This window comes from Vanessa tameamea, chromosome 6 (assembly GCF_037043105.1).
Source record: "Vanessa tameamea isolate UH-Manoa-2023 chromosome 6, ilVanTame1 primary haplotype, whole genome shotgun sequence".
Lineage (NCBI taxonomy): Eukaryota > Metazoa > Arthropoda > Insecta > Lepidoptera > Nymphalidae > Vanessa > Vanessa tameamea.
In genome coordinates, this window is record NC_087314.1 from 13,407,665 (window position 1) to 13,433,614 (window position 25,950).

Sequence of the window (25,950 nt, forward strand, 5' to 3'; positions counted from 1 at the left end):
CTGGTTTCGAATGTAGAAACTACCGACACGATCCCGCAACATACTAGATACCCTTAGATAACAATCATACCTACGCAATTAAAAATAATATTTCCCGCATGAAAACTTTTTTATCGTGTTTACAATATATTTTAAAATAACGTAATTGCTTTAAATGTTATTGGTAAAATCAAAATAATCAGCGAGATCTTATTGGATCTAATTAATGGATAAATCAATTAGATACTTCGCTAGAATTTACTCAACTCCACGGACGTATTGACTTAACGCAATGTCACAAGGTTATTTTTACTTCGAATGCTTATACAAAGTTTATAGTAGATCAATTTAAAAATTAGATTTAATTGGTGGTTGGCCTTTGAGCAAGCCTGTCTGAGTTCCATTGATTGATTCTATCGCTAAACATAGTAGTGTAGTGTAATTACAGCTATATATATATTTATAAAAAATTGTTAAAATTTCTTATAGTGTCAATATCTGTGGATGTTGGTGACTATTCACCATCAGGATACCCATTTTTCATCCTATTTTCAATTTAAAATAGGAATTAATCAACGGTAATTTTCTAATTTTTAATTACAAAGCAAATGATAAAAAAATACTTTTATTTTAGACGTATTTATTGAGCATTCGGTACGTTTTATTTCGTTCAAGCCAGTAGTCCAACTGTATCTAATTTTTTTATGTTCTACACATTTTGTTCTATAGTAGTCTTCCTCTAATTGTCAATTCTTTAGTACATTAACAACAATCATGTCATTAAGTCTCTCTGATGAGTTTGATATCTATTTCATTTTAAATTGCAGGTTTATGTTAAATTGAATTTAAAATGTTGTGGTATTTCTCTTTAAGCTGGAAATTCAAATTTGTGGTTAAATTTCGAATATGTTAACTTAACTGTGCCTCTTAAAATTGGTGTAGCTCATTGTATTGTTTCCGGCGTTTCGTACTTCCACTATCTGTAAGGTCGATTTTGTTTTAATAATAATTTATAAATAAAAATCGCCTTGTTATATCAATATATCAGATTAAAATTACCCTTAATCGAAGTTCTAAAGGTGAACGTATGCAATTACTGTCTTTATATCTGACTTGCTCGTGTGCAGAACTTTGACGGACATCCAATATCGCATCGGAACTTTGATTGTTTAGGTAAAGTCACGCGAACTCAATCTCTCCTGTCACTATTCCAGATTACTGTTTTCACTGATTTAATTATTTATTAATTACAGAATAAAATTAGTAAAGGCCTTGATTCTTGAACTAGATATAAGCCTGTATTATAGACGCCGACTCCGCTAAAAATATTTTTAATATTATGATAGGTATAATCTTATATTTCCTAATAATTAAATCTCTCGTTTCTGAATTTTTAATTCGCCCCGTGCTCGTTGGTGAAAGAAAACATGGTGAGGAAATCTACTTGCCTCAGACGCAGTGGTATAGTTACGCCAGTGCAATCAATGCGGTTGCGTGGGACCGCTAATTCAACGTTCCAGAGCTTTGGATTCTTATATTTAAACTATATTATTTTCTACAATAACAATGAGTAATATGGGTATATGTTATAATACTATAAAAATCCATTTTTCTTTGCATTGGAGCTCGAAAAGTATAATAACGCCACTGGCTGGATTATCTTCTTCCACCTCGTTTATCCGCAATCCGAATCCTCTCTTCAAAAGGAAATGATGACATATCCTAGAATTGGGACATTTTCGGTTTTCACCTTTACTGTACTTAGTGTTCAATTAAAGACACTGCTTCAATAACCATATTTCGTTTTTTAGGTCACGCAAATTCAGCAATCAATCCCATTGTCTACTGCTTAATGACGAGGAATTTTCAACGATCGGTCCACAAGCTGCTTTGTGGACGAGCCATGTGTCAACAAACCAAGTTCACGGTAAGATAATAGATTTTGCGATTTAATAATTGATTGGGTATATTGTTATGGATGATATTGTGTCCCTAAATTGTTTGTCCATTTCAAAATGGAATGTTTTGAAGTAAACTTTAAATAGACTAAAGGACAATTCATACGATATGCTGGTTTTTTATTTCACGCCTTTCACACCAGCGCCAGCATATTTAGCACCAGCTTATTGGACTAAAAAATATTAAGAAGCTTTCATTCAATCTATAAACTACGTCGACTTTCCCTTAAATTATTTTCATAATAACGGTGTAATAAAATTATAAATATATCTTAATTTTGTTTCAGTGGAGGTGTACGCAAAAGCCTGATGGTTCTTCAAGCGATTATGAACTTTATCATGAACCGCATAAGAGATGTTATTTACAAGTACGTTTTTTTGAACAACATTGTTGAGTAAATAATTTTGCAAGAAAATTAATTTCTTTTATGCGGCTTATAGAAGAAATTGTCACGTTTGGAAAAAGCGTTTGACCCCGTCCTTTCCCACTTTTTCTCTTTCTCTCTGTCCCTTTCTATTAATACGGTTTTATAAAAAACAAAATTTAAACTTGTTTTTGATATTGTTTTGATTCAAACGAGAATTTACTAACTGTTAACTAATTTTTACTTATTAAAATTTAATTATTTTCAAATATTGTTTATTTATTCTGTCTGTTACCATAATTCATTCATGTATATTAAAAAAGAAAGTTGTTGCTTTAAGAACATTATCATTGATTTGTTACGAAATCTATTTTGTCGTCAGATGAACGCCCTTCGTCATAACGGTCATTCACACGGACTGCAAGCCGCTCGAGGTATCGAAACGCGTGCCACAACGCAGTTGAGTCACGTGACTCGGTCCTCGCGACGTACGGCGCCGGCGCACGCGCTCTCCGTCGAGATGTTGCAGCGACACGGTCACATCGATTATAAACGTTAATTATATATAATAATTAACCATGTAAAAATCACAGTGTAAATATATAATTTATTTTATTTATATATTTCATTGCACGTTTGTCTACACAAGGCAACTGCATACATCCTTTAACTACAAAGTGACCCATATTTGAGGCGTGCTTGTGTAAAAATTAATAGACATATCAAAGGGAAACAAAGAATAAAATGATAACAGTTTTACACAAATATAATTAACACATGTTTATTTTAAAAAAAGGATTTAGTTATTCTTATATAAACATTAAACATTAACCACGACCACAGAGCTATTTAAATGTCATGAACAGCATCTCTTTATATATATCTATACGAAGGAAATATATCAAACCATTCTACATTGAACTTTAACCGGTAAATATAATTTACTAATGTATTCATACTCGTAAACTGAGCCTGTAACACGAAATTGTAACAGCTATAAGCGTGTTTCAGTTTTACTCTAACAAACTATAAATTTAATTAGAATCAAACAGCGTTCATACAGGTTGTTTTAAGCGTAAATAGCGCAATGGTTTACGGGCCGCCTGGCGATGTAAAAAGTCGTAGATTCGATCCTGACCCCTTGGACTATTGTCGTACTCACTCCTAACACAAATGATAAGCTTAAAACGAGGGGTAAATAGGAATATTAGTAATTCCTTAATTCATTTGGGGCATTGCTAGGATTCTTTAAAAAATATATATCAATTCACTCCTAAATAGATGTTACTTGAGTTGTCTGCACAAGGTTTTAATACTTTCAATCAGCATCAGTAAGCGAGCAACAACATTGAACGAATTTATTTATTGATTGAAATTTAAATTTATTTCAACTTTAATTCTAGCATAATCCACGTCCTAAAAAAAAAAACGAACTGTTGCAAATTCAATATAACCATAATATATATTTCTTGAAATAGTATAAATAATATTTTATTGAAATATAATAATTTTGTGCATAGGTGCTACGGCATAAACTATCATATGCTTATTTCTAATTCATCTCATGGAAAGAAGCATGTGCCGAATGGAATAAGTGTCTCCTTGAAGAAGCATTATAACAGCGTAGAGGAAAATTGTCGATTGCTGGTGATGGATTAAATTTAAACACGCTTTAACACTTATGTCTTTAAGGTTATATATTTCTGTTATGTTTACTAGAAATAAATTAATAGCAATAAAATAAATGCGTTGATTATATCAATTAGCAATTTTAGTAACATTAATACTACAATGTTTACATTTAAATAATTAAAATCAGTAATAAACTCGACAATTCTATGAAGCGACATTATATTTCACAATTTTAATAAATACTATTATTATTGTTATATTTTTCTTTCGAAAGTACTTGAACGTCTCATCCATACACAATTAAATTATTTCCTTTCCAGAAATATCATTCTGAATCCTTTACAATCTGGCTTCCGACCTGGTCACAGTACGACTACTGCTTTGATCAAGGGTTCTGATGGTATTAGGCTAGGAATGGACAATCAACAGATCACGGTGCTGATAATCAATAAAATAACATTAATTTATAACTACAACTAATTAATAAACGTAAAAATAGAATACACATATCATATACCAACGAATAAATTATACTATCAACACATATAAAATATCAACACAAGTATATAATCTAAATACACACTATATACAATAAGTACGAATACATAAGGATTATGCAGAAATACTAATCTGTCTGCAATACCTACTCAGACCGATCTGCATAGTACTAAACCGCAATCTTAATCTAAATCTCAATATTATTATTCCAGGCTTATAAATAAAGGAACAAGTAACTAATTAATATTTAAATTATATAAGATATTTTTTTATATTAACTGGACTCGCTTTAAGTGTTAATTATCACCGTTAACAAGGCGAAGAAGATATCAAATTATTTCTGTTGTGTTTTATTTTAATACAGAGTTGTATCTTTTATAAAATTATAAACTAAATGTGAAAAGATTTTCATGGAACGGATCTATTTGCTTGGTATTGGTAGGTGGTAGGAGTTATACCGATTACATCATGGTTAATTTTAATTGCTCATATGGAGTTAGGGTCTATTTTTTTTTTAATTGGTAGACGGAACGGCTATTGGGCTACTTGGTAGTAGTAAGTAGTTAGTAAAGTACTAATCACAGCTCATAAACATTGGCGCTGTCAGATATATTCCTTATCACCAATGTTCCAACTTTGGGCAAAGATGTTATGTACCTGTAGTTAAATTGGATCGCTACCTTCAAACGGGAACACAACTGCATAACGTATTGCTGTTTTGCACAAAGCTACCATGTAAGTTCTTAATGAATAATTTTCCGCATAAATTACTTTGTTTTGTTTTTGCAGCCGAAGTGTCACTCTACCAGCGTTCATTTTTATCGATTAAATCTTACTAGACTTTTTGGCGAGATAGTCGATTTAACTGCAGAAAACGGACTCAAATCCATGAACCAGCGGAATTAATTTTCGTAATTGTTCTCGTAATTAATCTTGTGATCGGTGGTAGAAAATATTTTGAAGAAAACCAATCTACATTGTAGTTAAAATGAGTGTGTGTGTATGCGTTTGTGTGTGTTGTTTCAACGCAATAATTTCAGGAATTTCCTTCCAATTCTTGAGAATTTTTTCAGTCTTTCGACATCACGCTACGGTTACCAGTTCCATTAATGCATAGGTATTATATGAATGAATAAAAACGTTCACGTCATGAACAATTGTAGATATTAATATTCTTGTAACGATTTAACTCGGTGCTGTCGGAGTTCTTTATAAAAAGTTTCAGAAAGCATTTAATGAATGAAGACTAGTTTTCGATCGTGCTTATATATAACAACACAACATGACGAGAATAATTGAACAGTGTGAGCTTGTTACGAAAATAGTTTCTAGATTTGTTCTGACCAAGTAATCCAATATAGCTTTCAATAGTACAGATTTTTGGAGATGACGACCTCCGTGGTCGAGTAGTGTGTACACCGGTTTTCATGGGTACGCCATTCCCGGCCGAGTCGATGTTGAAAAAGTTCATTAGTTTTCTATGCTGTCTTGGGTCTGGGTGTTTGTGGTACCGTCGTTAGTTCTGATATTCCATAACACAAGTCCTTCAGCCACTTACATTGGGATCAGAGTAATGTATGTGATGTCGTCCAACATTTATTTATTTGCAATCTCACTCTTACCCTCGTAATAATTAGTGCTAAGTTTCCATTTTCTACAAATACACTTTATTCAAGTATTCTAACAAATCGTCATCTTAAAAGGTTAATTTTAATGTAATGTTCAGAATGTATATTATTATATAGAGTAGAATTAAGAGTCTTAACTTATTCTCTTTGATCGATCAAAATATATTTATGTACATAATCAGATCTATACTAACATTATAAATTTGAAAGTAACTCTGTCTTAATAGTTCATTTCAGATTTTTAAGAGGTCATTCTTTTCGAGTAGTTTGAGTCCCCGGAAAGGACATAGGCTACATTTTTAATTAACCCCTCGACTGGGTGAAATTGGATTTTTGTAGACGGTTTGTATGCTATAGGTCAAGTTTAATATATTTAGTGCGGGTAAGGTAGGTTCAGCTAATACAATTAAATACATATATTTACTAGCAACCCGCCCCGGCTTAGCACGGGTGCAATGCTGATACTAAATATACTACAGTATGTCTTACAACGTTCACAGTTTTTCAGTCGTTAGACAATACAATCCGCTATGTCCCTGCGTTTTAAATTTGTAATATCTTCGAAAAGTTCATTTGAATTATATGCTGTAAAAGGCCATATTGATCTATATATATTTTTATTTTTTTTTTATGATATCGGTAGGCGGTCGAGCAAATGGGCCACCTGATGGTAACTGGTCACCACCGCCCATAGACAATGGCGTTGTAAGAAATATTAAGCACTCCTTACATCACCAATTCGCCACCAACCTTGGGAACTAAGATGTTACGTCCCTTGTGCCTGTAGTTACACTGGCTCACTCACCCTTCAAACCGGAACACAACAATACTCAGTACTGCTGTTTGGCAGTAGAATATCTGATGAGTGAGTGGTACCTACCCAGACGGGCTTGCACAAAGCCCATCAAAAAAATATTAAATGCAAAATATTAAATGCACACTGTATTTTAGGTACTTAATTGAATAAAGATTAATGATATATTGCTTAAAATCGCTTCGAAAATAAGCCATTATTTCTCGTAAAAAGTAAAGGATAAAAAATGGTTGTTGTGGTCTATCCTAAGAGACAGACATATAACATAGGGAACTTTATTGAAGACTTTTTTATTTTGTACAATACTGTAGTACATTATTTTGATCTATCTCGTATGGTTCAGCCAGCATTTGCAATGTAAGCGCAAAAAATATGTTAATATGAAGAAAGCTTGAACTCCAAGAAAGAACAAAGACTTCTTTTTCATGCTTAACCCCAAAAACCCCAAGTACAACGCAAGTAAAGCCGTGGGCGACAACTAGTATTTTACACTTTTCTACTATTATATTAACAATTTATTTTAAAAAACGTTTGAGTAAAAAATATATATCTTATTCTATTTTTAAGTTCGTTTAAATAAAAGTATATTTAACAACTAGAGTTGTGAAAGGTTACAACAACTTCTCAAACTAGTTAGGAACTTGTTGGAATCAGGAATCAACTGTTTTCGCAATGAAATAAAATTTGCCGTTCCATACTCTGTGAGTACACGTGTTGTTAAGTAAATTGTTTCAAGCTTCTAACATTGCCTACTCATTTGTATACTAAATGTATCCTTCTTTCATTTAAAAATTGAGCAACAATGGTAATTATTCAAGTCAGGTGGAATAGATTCTTGCTCATTAACATTGGCTTCACTTTTTTGAGACAAATATTAGTTCATGTGATATAATTCTTCATTCATACATATTTTTTTTTAATTAATTTTATACTATGTATTGTTATATAAAGAGCTAGACAAATTATATATTTTAAAACTTTCTAGCCAAACTCTGTAATCTGTTTGACTCTGATCGTATAGTTCGATATACATGTAGAATAACTTTGGCTATTAAATATATATTTCGCCTGTTTAGAATACATATATGATTAAGCTTCGGATAAAAGTGGTTAAAGTATTCTGAATAAAGTTTTTAGTCAAATTTATATATTTTTTTACTACAAATGCGTTAGATAGGGTTCGTGGTGAGTTGAGATATTTTAAATACTCAAACAAATAGCTTCTCTAAAATCTGTCTGAATATACGTTTTAAATTAAAAAAAAACATGGCCGTGCGGCAAAGAAACATCAAATGGTTAGTGAAATTAGTTACGATAATATATACTAAAAAAAAAAACAAATAATTTTATAATTAAACTAGATCTTTATATATATCCTAATATCATAATCATATTTAGCCACAAAGTATGCGAGAAACACACACTCAAAGAAGTAGAGAGCCGCGCTCCCGCTCTCCTCCGAGAGGGAGTTAAACGGCTAAGGAGAACGTCATACTGCTTGCTGTCACACGAGTCACATCTTACTTCCAAAATGTAACAATAATTGTTTAGCATCCAAATCTTAATTGTATCCGATGCCAATAATATTAAATAGTACCATTGCTTTACTGAACCCAACGTAAAAGTAATTGTAATATGCATCATCTGAAAATATAATATAACAGCCGAGATGGCCCAGTGGTTAGAACGCGTGCTTATTAACCATTGAATATTCATGTGCTTAATTTTTGTTTATAATTCATCTCGTGCTCGGCGGTGAAGGAAAACATCGTGAGGAAACCTGCATGTGTCTAATTTCAACGAAATTCTGCCACATGTGTATTCCACCAACCCGCATTGGAGCAGCGTGGTGGAATATGCTCCAAAACCTTCTCCTCAAAGGGAGAGGAGGCCTTAGCCCAGCAGTGGGAAATTTACAGGCTACTAATGTAAAAAATAAAATCAATTATCATCAACGTATCATCAACTGAAATAGCAGTACACGTTTCTATAGTTTTTTTTTCTTTATTCTCAAAATCTAAAACCAAAATATACTTTGTTCAAGTAGGCTTTTACAAGCAGTCGTGAATCGTCACTTTAAAAAACTGTATTAAACGTAAAGCTACCACTGGTTTGGAACGTGGAATCCACACCGAAAAGACCCGACAAAAAACTCATTGCTAGTCATTTATATTTGAAATACAAAGTAATGTCAGTTAAATACAATTATATATCCTACCTAAAAGTCAAAATTTATAGTTCCATGCTTTTTTATCATCTATGTAATCTTTTGTTCAATAATACGAGTATACCTTATCAATTTCTTTTTTTTATTGTTCTGACGCAACTGTAAGTATTCCTACATTGTTAATAACATCCCAGAGGGAGCTCCTAGGTTATTAATAGACCGAACAGCTCTCTTTTGCAAATAAATAATCATATTTCTACTACTTATAGTTCATGCCTTTGTTTTCTTTTTGTAAAAAATTAAGTTATTTTTGATTGGCAGTACTGAATTTTGTGTTAAAGTTGTTTAAATTGTTGGCTATAGTCCTAATAGAAAGGTGAGTATATAATCAATATACCAGTTTATCTCGTACTGTAACAAGTAAACATTACGTGATTTTTATAGAGTCACAAGATCAATTGGCATTACAATATCACGACGTAATTTACCATGTTTTATTTTACTAAAGAACTGTGTTTACGTTATTAAGGGACGCTGGCTGATCGCTCTCACGATTAAAACCTCTGAAGAGGGTATTTCTTAGAGATAAAGTTTTTATACAACATAAAGCGCCTAATTTAGAACCTCTGCTCACGATAGCCAAAAAAAAAACTTGAATTTACTCAGAATTTTATTTATCTTTTCAAGATTTTAATAGGTGATCCAACGCTTAGTCTCAGCAATAAAACCCAAAATTTCGACTAGACTTTGAATGTTTTATTTTTGTGATCGAAGTATCGTCATTAAATCCTAAACCTTTTCTTTTAGATAGATATAGGATCCCAAGGTCCTACACAGGATATAAATTCTAAGTCCAACTAATAAAAGAATACTGGTATTTTTCCATTGAAAAATTTTCACCAACATCCCGGAGAATGGAAGTTGGAGGTATATGTACTGCCGTGATACGGAAAGCACCTAAAGTAGTTGGGTCAGGACTCTTTTAGTCGTGTTGGATTTACCATCGGATTATGAGAAAGAGGTAATAGGGAGTGCTCCTGTGTTTGCATGCACACTTGACCACTATATTATGTCCTACGTAGTTAGCTAGTCTCCATTGAGATTGGCCACCGATGCCAAAATAGGTCACGACATCATCATCATCTTCTAAAAATTATACCTCAGATTATTATTTTATTTAATATTTCCTATAATAATTATTTTTTCCTAAGATAGATAACACGCTAGGTTTAGCCCAAAACTTTCATTAATTCACAACAAACCCAAATTAATGATGATGTATGTGAATAGGATACTTTGATAATAATTTGTCATTCTGTATACTTTGTATATTTTCGCATAAAAAGTTACCAAAATAAAGGAATTCGACCCTCTCTCATTTCCTGTTTTTCGAACGAACGTTGCTTTGTACGAAAACAATCGGATAAATAAAACTTTTGTTGTAAAACACATATGTTTGCGGATTTAAATATCAAATATTATTATAGACTTGACTTTAGCTAAAGTTTGCGGGTACAGACTCGGGTAAGGAATTATTATCTATAATAATAATTTTCACGTGATTAATTTAGATTTATAATTAATTTAGTGTTCAACGGAGAAAGACATCGAGAGGCAATGGGGTATGCGTTGTAAAAAAAATATGCCAATGAATTCTTCAACCAGCAATAGAGCAACAATATAAGATACTCCAAGCCTTAAAAGTCCTTAAAAGGAAAGTAGACGTAAATCAATAAAACAAGCCGTGGGACTAAGGCATTTATGTTATGGTGGAGTAAAGAAACTCACATGCATATATGAACTCTAAAGACAGTACATTCCTTCATGGGCAGTCGTGTAACAAAACGGGCAATTCATTCAGCATGATTACATAAACATAATAATAATAACATAATCAGCCTGTAAATTTCCCACTGCTGGGCTAAGGCCTCCTCTCCCGTTGAGGAGAAGGTATGGAGCATATTCCACCACGCTGCTCCAATGCGGGTTGGTGGAATACACATGTGGCAGAATTTCGTTGAAATTAGACACATGTAGGTTTCCTCACGATGTTTTCCTTCACCGCCGAGCACGAGATGAATTATAAACACAAATTAAGCACATGAAAATTCAGTGGTGCCTGCCTGGGTTTGAACCCGAAATCATCGGTTAAGATGCACGCGTTCTAACCACTGGGCCATCTCGGCAGCATGATTGACATCAAATAATAAAATCAATCGCTACAAAAGTTTTACAATAAATTAGTAATTTTTTTTACTATCCAGGTATAAATTACTTCATTCCACTTGATGGTAAGTGGTAGTGGAGTCCAAACGGGAAGACGGCCAGTAAAGTGAGAGCGAATGAACTGCACTAGTCGCCTTCAGTCCGCTGCTAGCGCGCCAAGATGCCTCTTTACTCCTCCTTTAAAGGAACCCACGTTATAAGAGGAGGGGAACACGTGTGCTGGTAGAGAATTCCAATTTTTTTGGCGGTGCGACAAAGAAAAGAATTGCGAAATGTCTTCGTGCGCGATGAAATTGATATCACAATGAAAAAACGCCGCACCTTGTTCAGGACCCCGAGTTTCTGTTAGGTTGTTTTGATAACAACTTCTATATAATCCAAGGGGGATTGAGATCCGAGATAAGTTAATCATCAACTATCCCAACCAGGTCTAGATACCGCCCACTGGACATCACATATTCAAGCACCAAACAGATTATTGATTTATAGAGCAAGAGGATAACAACTTATTATTGTTTTATTCTGCATTGAAGGGTAACAGAACCAGAGAGAATCCGTTTTCATCAGCACCACCCACCATATTCCCTTAAATAAAAAATAGTTTTAAATGTATGCAAATAATTAATTACAATAACATATAAATTCTTACTATGGTGAATGTAAATTATCTATTTATTTTTGACCACTATACTCATATGTAACACATACACACATACATGACACTCACTCACACATTTAAATTTGTAATTTAACAAACTAACGTTATGTTATTAACGTTCATGATGGGGTGTGAAGTTGTCTATTCGACCGAGCGACTTCATCACTAGAATTTACTCTCATTATTTTTTCATAATGCGGCAAAATAAGCTAAACTCTAAAAAATAAAACTCAATTTTAAGACAATTGAGCCATTTTTGATATGTTAATATTGTCACCGGTTTCATCACAATAGTTTATATTAATACAAAATAGAAAACATCGCAAAGGTCAGGGTCAAGCATTTAAACGATAGACTTATAATATAACGGTTTCTTTATTGACGGAGAAGAAACTAAATATAATAAAAACCATTTATATGATTAAAACCTTTAAGACGCTTATATACAACATACGAATATACATATACTCGTATGTTATATATTAACTTTTACTTGTAATCTTTCCCAAAATAGTTTCCTAAAAAAGTATACATTCGAAACAACTATATTTTTGTTATGTGTGAAAATTATATTAGACACCTGAAAGCTATTGAACATTGCTCTCCGCGACAGATGTCAGGTAAAGTATAATAAAAGGCTGAGACGAGAAGGTGAAAATCGTATTCCATTTCAATTTTCCTTAAGCTATTATGCTTTGAAAATTTCCAGCAACACATATAACCTAGTAGTATAGATATACACTAATAATATTCCGATTTATATATAGCAAGATAGATGAGTCCATTTCTAGGAACATGATATGTATGTATGATATGATATTATTGTAATTATTATATCATCTTCCAAGAAATAATCGTTTTTTTAAATTATAATATTACATTTAAATAGGTTAAAATAGGTAACCTGTTTTTTAACAAGTGATTGGACTGGAATACAGCTATACGATATTAATAATAAAAAAATAACCGAAGTGGATTCGGTGTATTTACGTCACAGTAGCATGCGAAACCGATCCTGTGGCGCCCGTTGAAAAGACGGAGGACGGGTGAGGGTACCGCTGGTTTTTAGTGGGTATTCCGGTGTACCGGCACTTTACTGGGGAAAACGCGTATCGCGTTTTTCCAGCGAGAAAAAAAGGGTTCGCTGTATTTCCTGTATCTGTAAAGTACTGATCTGTACGAATAGTGTGGTAAGGTGAACGAAATGTCAAAGATCGAGTTGATTCAGAAGAGTTTCAGACGTCAATATTTTTACTATTATTAACATACAATGGACCAGCCAAGACCTGTAGTTTCGCTCAGGTGCAAAATACGAGAAGCTTGAATTGGCTCAAGCAAATATAGAACGAACGCAGCCTTCATTCATAGTAATTTTTATTAAGATTCCATCTGCACAACATCGTAATTATATAATCTACTAGAGGTATTTTATTTCGTCAAGCGTGAAGCCCAAATATATGCTCTTTCTTTCACCGTTTACTGAAAAGTGGGGCAACGCTTTGGAAGGGATAATTTGGCTCGATTTTTTTTGTGATCTATATAGGCAGGCGAGGAGATATGCCAACTGATTGTAAGTGGTCACTGACCTTAAAAACAATCTTGGCTTACAATAACACTTGACTTATTTTACTACAAAGATACTACATAAATACTTTGATAAAATCAGTGATAATCATTGTATGTGCACAAGAAGTAAGGATAAGCTTAGAACGCCAAGTTTCCGACTACGCAAAGTCAATAAATCATTCTTGAGGCAAGGTATCCGCTTCTATAATAAAAATCCGCAGACATTTTTAACTTTGCCGTTTCATAGATTCAAGTCAATTGTAAAAAAAACATTGGTAAAGAAGGCATATTATTAAAAATGAGTAGATACGTATTTAAGCGTCTCTGGATATTTTACGCCTAAGGGAAGAAATAGAGGTTGACATTTTGTATACAGGTTAGTCTGGAAGTCCGTCATTTTGAAGTTAGAAGCTCGAAATTTATTTTTGGGCTATCGATTAAAAATGAGTTGATTCGCTTTTAAGCGTTTCTGGATATTTTACGCCTAAGGATAGAAATTGGGATGACATTTCGTGTAAAGGATAGTCTGGAAAGTCATTATTTAAGTTAGAACCAAAAACCTTTATTTTTGTGCCACTCATTATAAATGAGTTGATACGTATTTAAGCATTTCTGAATATTCTACCTTAAGTGCTGAAATACACACCAATGTGGTAAACAAAGAGGTCATACATTAACGTAATATTTTAAGTTAATTTGTAAACATATTCATATTCTACGCGAGCAAAGCCGCGGGTAACAGCTAGCATTACAATAAGATCTTATTAATTTTATAATTGAGATTGTTTGAATTAATGGATATTTTTTACTCAATCTCGCCCGAATAGCTTAACGGATATGAAATAAATGTGGTACAAAAAAACATTATAGTCTGAAATAGCACATCGGTTACTGTTTTTTTTATACTGTAATAATGAAATAATGACTCTGAAATACGCAGTTGAAAAAACTGCATACTTGCTGATGTTATTAAAGTTATGAAGTAACGCCATTGCTGCGTTTCATATCGATTCTTTTCAAGATAAACTCCATTATCTACAACTAAAATCCATTATCTTTAACTAGAAAACGTGTATCCAAGAAATTAATGAGCAATTGATGTGTTTCCCATGCACTCGTGTACTCGTGATAAACAAAAATTAAGGTAAAACCAATTACAAAGAAGAGCAAAGAAGGCCAGTGATTAGAATGCGTGCATCTTAACCTTTGATAGCGGGTTCATACCCAGATTAGCACTGAATTTCCAAGTGCTTAATTTGTATTTAAAATTCAACTCGTGCTTAGTTTTTGCGACAACATTGCGAGGAAACCTGCCATGTGTCTAATTTCAATGATTTTATGTATATTCAGTAAGCCGAAATCTAAATCTTCTCCTCAAAGCGAGAGGAGGCTTAGGCGCAACATGATATTTACAGGCTGTTTGTTACTTAAATGATTTCGTGATACTAATATACTAAATGAATACCACAAATTAAGTCGTTTAGGGAATGTTTCATTAGTGCGGAAATTTAATAACGAGTTTATCCCAAAATGGTACGTATATTAACTCGGTAAAATATATTATTAAACATACTACGGCTTAACGGATTTAAATAAAAAAAATATGATCCAGAAAATAATGGATTTAGTATATGTTATCTTTAGAACTTACCACTTTTAATATGATATGAACACCATAACAATAATACGATCGCTTATATTTAAAATTGAATATTAAGCTCAATCCCGATAATTTTATTCTTAAGTGATTGTATTTTCCTAATATTTTGAAAATCAGTGTAAAATTGACTAAACGCCTCTAATTATTTATTTATTTACTTATTTAAACCCAGTTAATTTATTTTTGTTGCTAGTAAGAATTGCCTTTTAAGGTCAATATTGTTTATCAGACATACTGTACTTAAGCTGGAGACACTTTAGATAATCATCTCACAAAATTATATAATCTGTTGGAGATAAGATCTCATTTTACATCTCACGAAGGCGCGCCTCAAGACTCCTCCCGGTAAATTAATTGTCGGAATTCATTAGTATTGAGTGACGCTCGTACTCACGAAATGTCTTAGAGTGCGTGAGATTATTGACATACAAATAAAGACTGCAAAAACAATTAGATTAAAATATTACATTTGTTTTTAAGTTTTACGTGATGTTCAAAGTGGCGCCTCTATGAGTGAATAGATCTATATTTACTAATAACTATAAAATGTACCTAAACCTATTGCAAAGGTTACTTGAATAAAATATATTTGATTCGAATGTCTTTGTTATTAAAAATTTGTACATCGCTGATAAAATCATAAGAATTTTTATTTTCGTTTTTTATTTGAACATATTGCATGTATGCTTTATAGATCCATAGATTTTTAATATAAGCTTATGTTCTATTAAATTTAATGTTTATATTTTATCGTGTAATTTAATTCTAATAAAGCCGTTATGATCGTGACAGTGTGCATGCAAATTGCGAATTTATATTACATAATGCGTCGGCTCGTTAGCCTATAACGTAGCTCTTGTTTCGCTGACAATTATGTGCATTATAGCTCATAATTTGAATGAATGCATTATGTAATGACTTTTAATAAAATAAAAATAAAGAAAAATAAAAATTACAGTTTCAGTATACGGGTATTCTAATGATGTCAAAGTCCGAGATTAAATCATGGCCACTGAGCTTGTCGTCTCCAGGAAATAGGAATGGAATTATGGAAAGTAGGAAAACTGCTCACTTTTATCTGCGTTAAGCGTTTCTGCTAACCATCTGGGAGCCTTAATAATATGATAAGTAAACATAAATCTTCCTTAAGATTGAAACTACATCATCAGCCCATATTTGTCACTGCTGGACATAGGCCATGTATGCACGCCAGTGTGGTCTTTCTTCGGCAACTCACATCCAGGTACTGCCAGCCGTCTTGCGTAAATCGTCACTCCACCGTGTCTGAGGACGCCTACACTACGTTTGCCGAGACGCGGTCTCCACTCTAGAACACGTTTTCCCTAACGGTTATCCGTTCTACGACAAATGTGGCCAGCCCACTGCCACTTCAGCTTACTAATCCGGTGTGGGCTATGTTGATGACTTTGGTTCTCTGACGGATCAACCCCATTTCTGATGCGATCCCTCAGAGAAACGCCGAGCATAACCCTTTCCATAGCTCGCTGAGCGACTTTAAGCTGGTGGACCAGCCTTGTCGTGAGTGTCCACGTTTTGGCTCCGTATGTCATGACGGGTAGGACGCACTGGTTGAAGACTTTCGTCTTAAGGCACTGTGGGATCGACGACGTAAAGATTTGATGTAACTTCCCAAATGCTGCTGTTGAACAACTTCGAGGACGGTACCATGTATCGCAATCGGTTCCGGTAGAACATGTTCATTGAACATGACCTTGGTTTTATCCAAGTTCATCCGTAGGCCGATGCGCATAGAAGTATCAGCCAGCTCATTCAACATTTGTTGTAGGTCCTGCAGCGTTTCTGCCATGATGACGATGTCGTCTGCGAATCTCAAGTGAGAGATGATGATGAGATTCGCCATATCCCCGTCGGAACCCGTACTGGCGGTCGCTAATCAGCTGGTACTCCTCTAGGTACTGCAGGAGCTGGCAGTTTATAATGGACTCCATTACCTTGGATCGCAACTTCTCGCACCGGTGACGCTGCTGCCCGTCACCGGCCTGTGGTATTTAGCTACGCCTATTTTTTATGGTTATACCGCCATCAGTCGGTCGTCAGAGCCTCGTTTGCTGGTCGGCAGGATGCACCATGAGCAGGTGAGCTTGGCTTGGGGCGCTAAGGTGTAGTAAGACAAAAAAAAATTAAATCCATCTTGGAATTCCAGAGGTTGGAGCGTTGAAAGAAAAAACTAACAATCCCTTTACCTTTATTATATTCATACAGATCAGTCAGTCAATGTACGAGAATGAAATCAGTGTGGTAGTCCAGGGATGGCAAAATTAGTAAGATACAAAACAGATGAACTATTAGGAAGATGATCTTAAAAGATATGCTGGCTCAGAATGGTTCAGAACTGCATGAGACAGAGATCGGTGAACGTTTTTGGAGGAGGCTTTATTGAAGGATAAGATAATATTTTACCCATGTCTATTATTAATTAATATTTGTAAATTGTATAAAAACAGCTAAAAACGCTTTATTTTATATATAGAGCTGTTAAAAAGATATTACACGTATTAGTATTATATGCAAATAACGCACATATGCTTTACCGTAGGAATACCTTAGCATAATGATTTAGTGTTGAAGCTATTTAATAAGGTATTAACAATATGACTATTTCAAACTCAAACTCAAATTCCTTTATTCAATATAGAAGCATTACACTTACTTATTGACAGTCAAATTAAACACTACTGCCGGTTCGGAAAAGGAAAGACCCTGACCTGAGAAGAACCGGCGAAAGAAACTCAGCGGGTCTTTTTTTTTTTTTTGTCAAACTAATTAAATACACATATCGATATGAAAGGTCTTTTCGTCACGATTTAGCTCACGAAAGTCTACGTTTAAATGTCTTTAGCGGCAATCGTAAGGTCTAAGAGTAGTGCTCGCAGAATAACAGATTCTTACGAAATTCCAAATCTCAAGATCTACATACATACGTAACAATTTCATAAAACTTGGTTCAGCCCTTTAGGAGGAGTTCAGTGACATACACACGTATGTACATAAATACGCAGATGTATTATATATATAAAGATTATACTAACACGTTCAAAACTACAAGAATTTTATGAATCCATTAGCAACTCGTGAGGTACAAAAGTTTTCAAAATTGTTTAAATTGATTTTACTCGGTCTAGTTTTTATTTGGTCAATGTTTAATTCAGCTTTCAAAACCCAACAAACTTAACCTGTCATAGATGATAGTTATGATAGAAATGGTGTAACACGAATATTATCGGTGATAAATAATTATACACTAAAAATGTTATCGCACACTAAGAAGTTTAACTATAACCGAAGCGTATGTAATCGGGCGTATCACTAAGTATTCATTTGGTGACAGCGGTGAAGAAAAATACCTTGACGACATCTGCACTGTCGGACGAAATTGTGCCACATTTGTTTATATCCGTACACTATCTGTATCTTAAGCTACATTAGCCTAGCAAACTATTACTCGGATAAATGGACAGTTAATATTTCTTACAGCACCATTGGCTTGGCAGGTGGCCCGTTTGCTCGTCCGCCTACCGATACCATAAAAACGAAGAAAAATAAGATTTAAGCATTCCTGATCCTACCGGCATGTAACTCTCAAATCTTGATCAGTCATCTGATCACTAAGCATCAGGTAGCCAATAAGGATGTCCACCTACCTTATATTATTTTTTTTAAACTAATAATTTAATATAATGGCCGATAACTTTATACATGTCACTATTGACAACACTAGTATCACTTAAACTACTTCTAATGTGCTTTATATAACTGTGATCGTGCTTGGAACTCCGACTGCAAGAAATTCAATTATCGATAGCTACCACTACCACCACTCATACTGCTCTAATTTGCTTTCAATCCGAATCGAATTAAATCGCTAGTATTTAGTGTCACAGTAATTTTTTAATTCGGTTATTTATTAAAAGAATTAATGGTGCTTTTTAGAGCGGAGATGGCCGGGGGTTAGAGCGCGTGCATTTTAACCGATGATTTCGGGTACAAACCCAGGCAGGCACCACTGAATTTTCATGTGCTTATAATTAGTGTTTTGTATTTTGGGAAATTTGTGTTTATAATTCATCTCGTGCTCGGTGGTGAAGGAAAACATCGTGAGGAAACCTGTATGTGTCTAATTTAAACGAAATTCTGGCACATGTGTATTCCACCAACTGCATTGGAACAGCGTGGTGGAATATGCTCCAAACCTTCTCCTCAAAGGGAGAGGAGGCCTTAGCCCAGCAGTGGGAAATTTACAGGCTGCTGATGTATGGTACTTTTTATACTTTTAATATTTAATAATTTATTTATTTAAACGTAATATTGAACAAAAACAAGATGTGGACGATAATAACTGCGTTAGTATAAAGCCGTGGTGCATTAACGCTTAATTATTAACGCCCGCCAACAAAGCGATATTGCTCTATCATTTACACACACTTAAAATGCACATATTTATACAAAAAAAACACAATACAATTATGAATAAACAGATTACAAAATCAAACAAAAAAAAACTCAATAAATAGTAACATCGATTTCGCCAAAACAATTGTAAGAATGAAGTTATATCACAATTAGTGTGTGCACTTAAATTAATAAGTTACTTAATTAATGGAATAAAATAATATAAAATTAGTTGTAAAAATAAAAATACTAAAAGAATAATAATAACAATAATAAAGTAAATTGAAAACAAATACAGAACCATATATTTAATTATTGTGTTGTAATATTTGATTATAGGAAAAGGAAGGGAAAGGTAGGGGATCATCAGATTATAGGTTTAATTAAGTTTTCAGTCTCATCGTAACTAAGATTAATATGGTATCGGTGGATTAACTTTAATGAAGGATGCAAACGACGCAGACGGCCCTTTCAAACAAAAATATTCTCGAGGGTTCACGGACTATTTGTATTAAGCGACATCGTGACCGATGTTGAGCTATGTACATATGTGGGTATGCCAAATTTTCTGCGTCGCCTGTTTTCGGTTTCGTGGCGATTTTGTCGCTTGAAACGTCAATTTTGTAGTTTGAAACTGACGTGATTGATGCGTCACAAACTTAATACGGTTTTAAAAGATAGACTTCATACTTGAATCATTTAGCCTATTTCAAAATAAAAGTGTTAGACAACATTATTGAAAAATAAATCATAATTTTTTTCGAAAAATGAAACTGAAAATTTTAATTAAAATTAATTTTAGAGCTTAATACAAGTTATATATGAATACTTAGTTGAATTACACCTAAGTTTTATTAATAATATTTTACAGGTAATAATTTCTTAGCTCGTATGAGTTTGTAGGTAAAGTAAAAAATAATATGTAGGTATTTCATATGAATTTCTATGAATACGGACGTTATAAAGCGGTCTCTATACTTTATTCCTGGAATGGAACAGTTACCACCAAGTGGCAATGTGTGGCGTAAGTTGCCGGTATGGCTTGGACAGTTGCTTAGAAATTATTGGCTGACACACAGCTTAGGAGCTAATTAGTGTTTTGGAAGCCCACAATTTCTTCACGGTATTGTGACGATGTGCATGAATTAAAAAATATTCATACAAATTTTATCTATTTATTTATATAACTCTCAAGGTCAAAATTTTATGGTTACAGTCAGTTTCCAATCAACGGCTTCGGAGCGAACGTTTCATTTTTCATTTCACTCAATCATTACAATTTGGGATCGTTTAGTAATCATTCAAATGTTATGAAGGCAATTTAATCTATACTTAATCTCCAAGGTAATTAAGATTTATCCGAGTAAGGATTAATAAAGATCTAGTGAAAAAATAATGCAGTGTAATATCAATGGGCAGTGGTGACACTTATGGACGCCCGTATGTCCTGGGCAGACATGGATCTATGTAATAAAAAAAAAGTAACATAAACCATTCAATCCAAAGTGAAAATTCTGAAACAGCACAGAAACCATAAGGCGTTCCTATTATCTTAATCGAATGTCTCCCGATAACTCTCTCATGCCAATATATCCAACACATAGAAGAAATGCTGACAACGGTTCACGTTTTAATTAACGCGATGAAGCGTCGACCTAATTACTGGCGCTGACTGTTACATATGGTGTGATATTAAACATGGATCGAACATTCAATATGCACAAGAAACGATCATCATCAGTAAATAGTATAGTCGAACAGAGAACATCGATTGATACTTTACTGGTCCAGTGGCTAGATCGTAACCGAAGATGGCTGATTCAAGCCCGAGCAAAGTCCTGTGTTTTCATGTGCTGATTTTTTTTTATAATATGTCGTACTCGACGATGAAGGAAATCATCGTGACGGAATCAACACGTGTGTGCAACCAGTCCGCTTTGATACAGCCTGATGGAATAAGCTCCATATCTACTATTCAAGACCTTTCTCCATCAGTGGAATACTTAATACTAAATTTATTTGGATGATAAAAAATGATAAATCAATGCACAGAGTATGTATTCATTGCTATTAGGAAAAACTAGTATTAATCTTTTAAGTTTCTGCTGGTTCTTATTAGAATTTACATTTTGACGTTTCATGACGAACCAAAATCGTATTATTACGATTTTATGTAAAGGTTCTAAAATATAATATTATATCAAGTGTTAGGATAAAAAGTTGTGTTTCCCAAAAAGCTTAGCATTTTCGTTCAACGTCTTGTCAAAGAAAATTCGAAATCTTCATTTGGAACCAATGTCATGGTTCTCTTGCAATATGCGGACTGATTCGTTATAAGCTTTGAATGTATTTTTTGCTATATATTAGTCCGTGCAAGGCACATACTGTCATGTACAGTAACCAATGCGTAGGTGGTGTCTAACTTCAGCACCACCTACGCATTGGTTACTGTACATGAATAATTTAGTCTCTTGTTCTGGCTAGAAGTAAATGCCAAGTTTATCATTTGCGATGTCCATCAACAAGGCCCAAGGGCAAACACTTCACGTTTGTGGTGTGAATTTGGAAGAATCATGTTTTTCACACGGCCAACTTTATGTTGCCTGTTCCAGAGTCGGTAGCCCCAGCCGTTTGTTTATTCACACTCAAAATGGAAAAACCAAAAATATGTTTATCCAAATGTTTCGAATTAATTTTTTAAATGGCTTATATATAGCTTATAGCAATTAAGTAAATATATGTTTTTAAGAAATGAAGCGATGTTCTAACTCATTTTTGTATTATATTACTTTATACGTAGCGAAGCACGTACCGGGCCGCTAGTAATTATATAAATGGAATGTTAAGTCTCACTTATCCAATATTAAAGTCGAGATCTTTGGTTTGTAAGTAACATGCCTTAGGCTATTATGGCCATACATGATCATACAATGACAATGATATTTGTTTTTGGAATAAATCATTTTATATATCTATTACATACATAAAATATTAATGCGTTCATAAATTATATTTTTGTCTTTATTTGACGATATTTATTGTATGTACATACCATCTTTATTCTATACTAAATCAAAATATACTTGATTTAAGTAGGCTTTTACAAGCGCTTTTGAATCGTCGTTTTACATAACTATATTAGGTAAAACTACCACCGGTTCGAAATGTAGATTCTACCAAGCAGATCCAGCAAGAAACTCAGTATTTACTCTTTTACAATATTTAAAATAAAAAGTTGTTAGTCAAATACAGTTATCGTTGACTTTCAGGCAGAATAAAACATATCCTACTGAAATTAAACAAGGACTGGCTCCACGCTTTTTTATCATCCATATAATGTTTTATTGAATAATATGCTTTATTTATTAAAATTATCTGCAGACTTTTTGTATAGAAATGAATACCTTATCCCATGTAGTATTTATTGACTTTGCGGAGTCGGAAACTTGGAGTTGTAACCTTAACCTTACGTCTCGTTTACATATTATGGCGATAACGAATTCTATCAAAGTGATCAATGTTACTGTGAATTCACATAACAAATATTATACAATAAAGGTGAAAAAAATGTTTATTTGTAAAATAGTCACACTCGAATTTTAAATTTGTAAAATAAAATTAACTTATACAAATTAATAAAAACAATGTAATATGTCGACGTGTACATAACCTAATACCAATGGATAGCAATAAAAAATCATGGATATTTTGTAAAAAATATTGTACCCAATATTTTTCGCCTCATCGCTTTTCGCAGATTACACAAGTGTCAAAGGTCCTAAGGCTATAAATTACACACAAAGTGCTCCTCGTATAAAATTCTAAATTTATGTAAACTCAGACTACACGTGGCGTAATACATCAATATGAGTCCAATATATATTTATAAACCCGTGTCACTTTTAAAACATTAATATTATTTTTCTCAATATCACAATTTTTTTTTGGTTACACGATTTTTTCTTAGTAATAGAGACATAGCATTTATACATATTTAAAAACAATTTCAGAATAGTTTTTTTTATCTTTCTTTGAGACTGACCCAAAATTTGGAGATTGAACAAGACATTCGTAGAAAATGTTGAAATATCGAGCTCCACAAAATAAAAATAAAAAAGATAAAGGTAAATATCTCGTTTCAAATACTTCTAGGAAAGTATGCACCATTGTTGTTGTTGCCATCTCAGCAAAAGTGTTCATAGGTAGTTCATTGATCGCTTTACTAAAAAAACTATGGGGGCGAGAATCAATAAACTCTTTGAATTGCCTGGTTTGGACTGCCGCATCGGAGTTGAATTTGTTCCTTGTAAGAAAAAAACCGTTGTCCGAATTCCGGAAAAAATATTAATCTGTTGGAGCAAGGTCCGGGGATCACGGTGGATGTCGCAGACATTCCAATTGAAGCTCATCTAACTTAGTGGCTGTTTGTTGTGCAGTGTGTGGTCTTGCGTTGTCCTGAAGCAACAGTGGCCTACACCAATTGACCAATCTCGGTTTGGCTAGTCCACCAAACATTCACAAGTAACTTTTTCTGAGTCAATTTTCGTTTAGGGTAGGATTTGGCTGGGTCTCCAGGGTTCAGCAATTGCAGAATCAGCAGAAGTCTCAACTACATTTTCCACATTTCTAGCTTTAAAAAAGGACGAACTACCAATCAATATTTTATATTGTTGTGGGTCAATTGAGAGAAAATAATGGTCTGAGCTTGTGTCCGTGTCTAAGTGCGAAAATACCTTTGCCACATGAATGACCTTTGCTTATCTACGTTGCTAAAGCAATTATGTTAGTTTAATCAAGAGCTTAATAAGAAATAATATTTCATCTCACACGTTAAATACCTTATATTTGGTCCATGTGTAAAAGTCACAACAATAATCGCATAACGCATATGTAGCTAGGTCTAAATAAATAGATGTATCGAATGACCTACTGATTTCCCAGTGGTAATATATAATAATCAAATGTACGTTTCACATCGCTACCGCGTTACTGACTGATTCAAATTCTATCACGGTATTAAAACTATCCTTTATTTTTTATAATAATATTAAATTATTTGTTGTTCATCACTTATATATAATTTTTAGAATTATAAAACATTAAATGTGAGTTCTTATCTCTAAGCAGCAATGTATTCCAGTCTTCTCACGTACCTCTTGTGTGGCGCCTAGTAATTCAATTTATACATACCAAAATTGCGTAAGGATTCCAAACCACAATTGTCAGGTCTTTTTCTGTTTCGATTTGAAAGCAGAGTGATTCAGTGTAACTACAGGCACGAAGCCATAACATCTTAGTTCCTAAGTTCGCGGTGCATTGGTAATGGCACATATTTTATATTCAAATATTTAAAATATAGTGATAATAATATTTAAGATAGGTTAAAAAAAAATAGATTTGAGTTGTCTATTTAGGTTGATAGATTTCTCTTCTTAAATATTTTTTTTTAAGAAGTCTTTAATTTAAGAATCTAATAATAAATTAAAATAATGATGGATTACGTATTTAATAATTATTTTCCTAACTACAACCTCAGTAATCTACCCTAGTACAGGCAGATCGATTCGTATTGAGTTCTACGAATGTCGTTATGAAAATACTTACATATAGTATATTTAAAATTAATTTCAAGAGAAAATGCATTTCTGTTGACGTTTTCATTGAGCAGATTTTTACTAAAATATTAAAAATTCTCCCCTATAAAATTAGCATCTATTTTGTACGACAGATTTGCAATGTAACATCGAGTATTATGTCATCTATCAAAAATTTCATATCAAAATGTGCTAGCTTGTGAGGGACAAGCTTGATTTAATTAAACTTTTTGACGAACTCGTTAGGTAGATGATACAACTTTTCTTTTAGCGTGCTAATTATAGTTAAATACGTCATAAAAGAGGTATGTTAAATTGAAAGCATTTACATAAGATGAAGATTAAAAATATAGATATAAAAACGTGGTTATGGACATTTGACCTTTTTTTCTTCTATGATTTTTCTCAAATGAAATACACTCAACAAGTTTTTGATCGTTCTGTAATTTTAGTTTGCAAATGTCCAAACTGCTCCAATGCTTGAGTTGATACACCTGTGAACGATTGTCATCCGACACTATCCGTGCATTTTAGGATGTTTTTCTTTACCGCTGAGCACGAGGTGAATTATAATAACATAAATTAAAAAAAATAACTTTGCCGAAAATAGTAACTACAGAGCTTCCTGCCAGTTTTCAACATTCCGAACCGGTGGTAGATTCACTTAATATAGTTTGTAAAATGATGACTCTAAATTCTAAAAAGTGCTTGTATAAGCCTACTAGAATGAAGTATATTAAGACCGTAATAATTTGTGATGAGTGAATAATACAG

The 25,950-nt window shown here is 33.3% G+C and overlaps 1 protein-coding gene across 1 annotated transcript in view; it reads left to right on the plus strand.

The window, feature by feature from the left end:
* Positions 1 to 2,883, plus strand: part of LOC113403212 (neuropeptide FF receptor 2-like) — a 69,454-nt gene extending 66,571 nt beyond the window's left edge. Inside the window, exons 7-9 of the mRNA XM_026643684.2 lie at positions 1,791 to 1,906; positions 2,225 to 2,305; positions 2,685 to 2,883. Of these exons, the coding sequence (XP_026499469.1) occupies positions 1,791 to 1,906; positions 2,225 to 2,305; positions 2,685 to 2,861 (374 nt within the window). The 3' untranslated portion in view covers positions 2,862 to 2,883. The remainder of the gene's footprint in view (positions 1 to 1,790; positions 1,907 to 2,224; positions 2,306 to 2,684) is intronic.
* Positions 2,884 to 25,950: the final 23,067 nt, after the last annotated feature.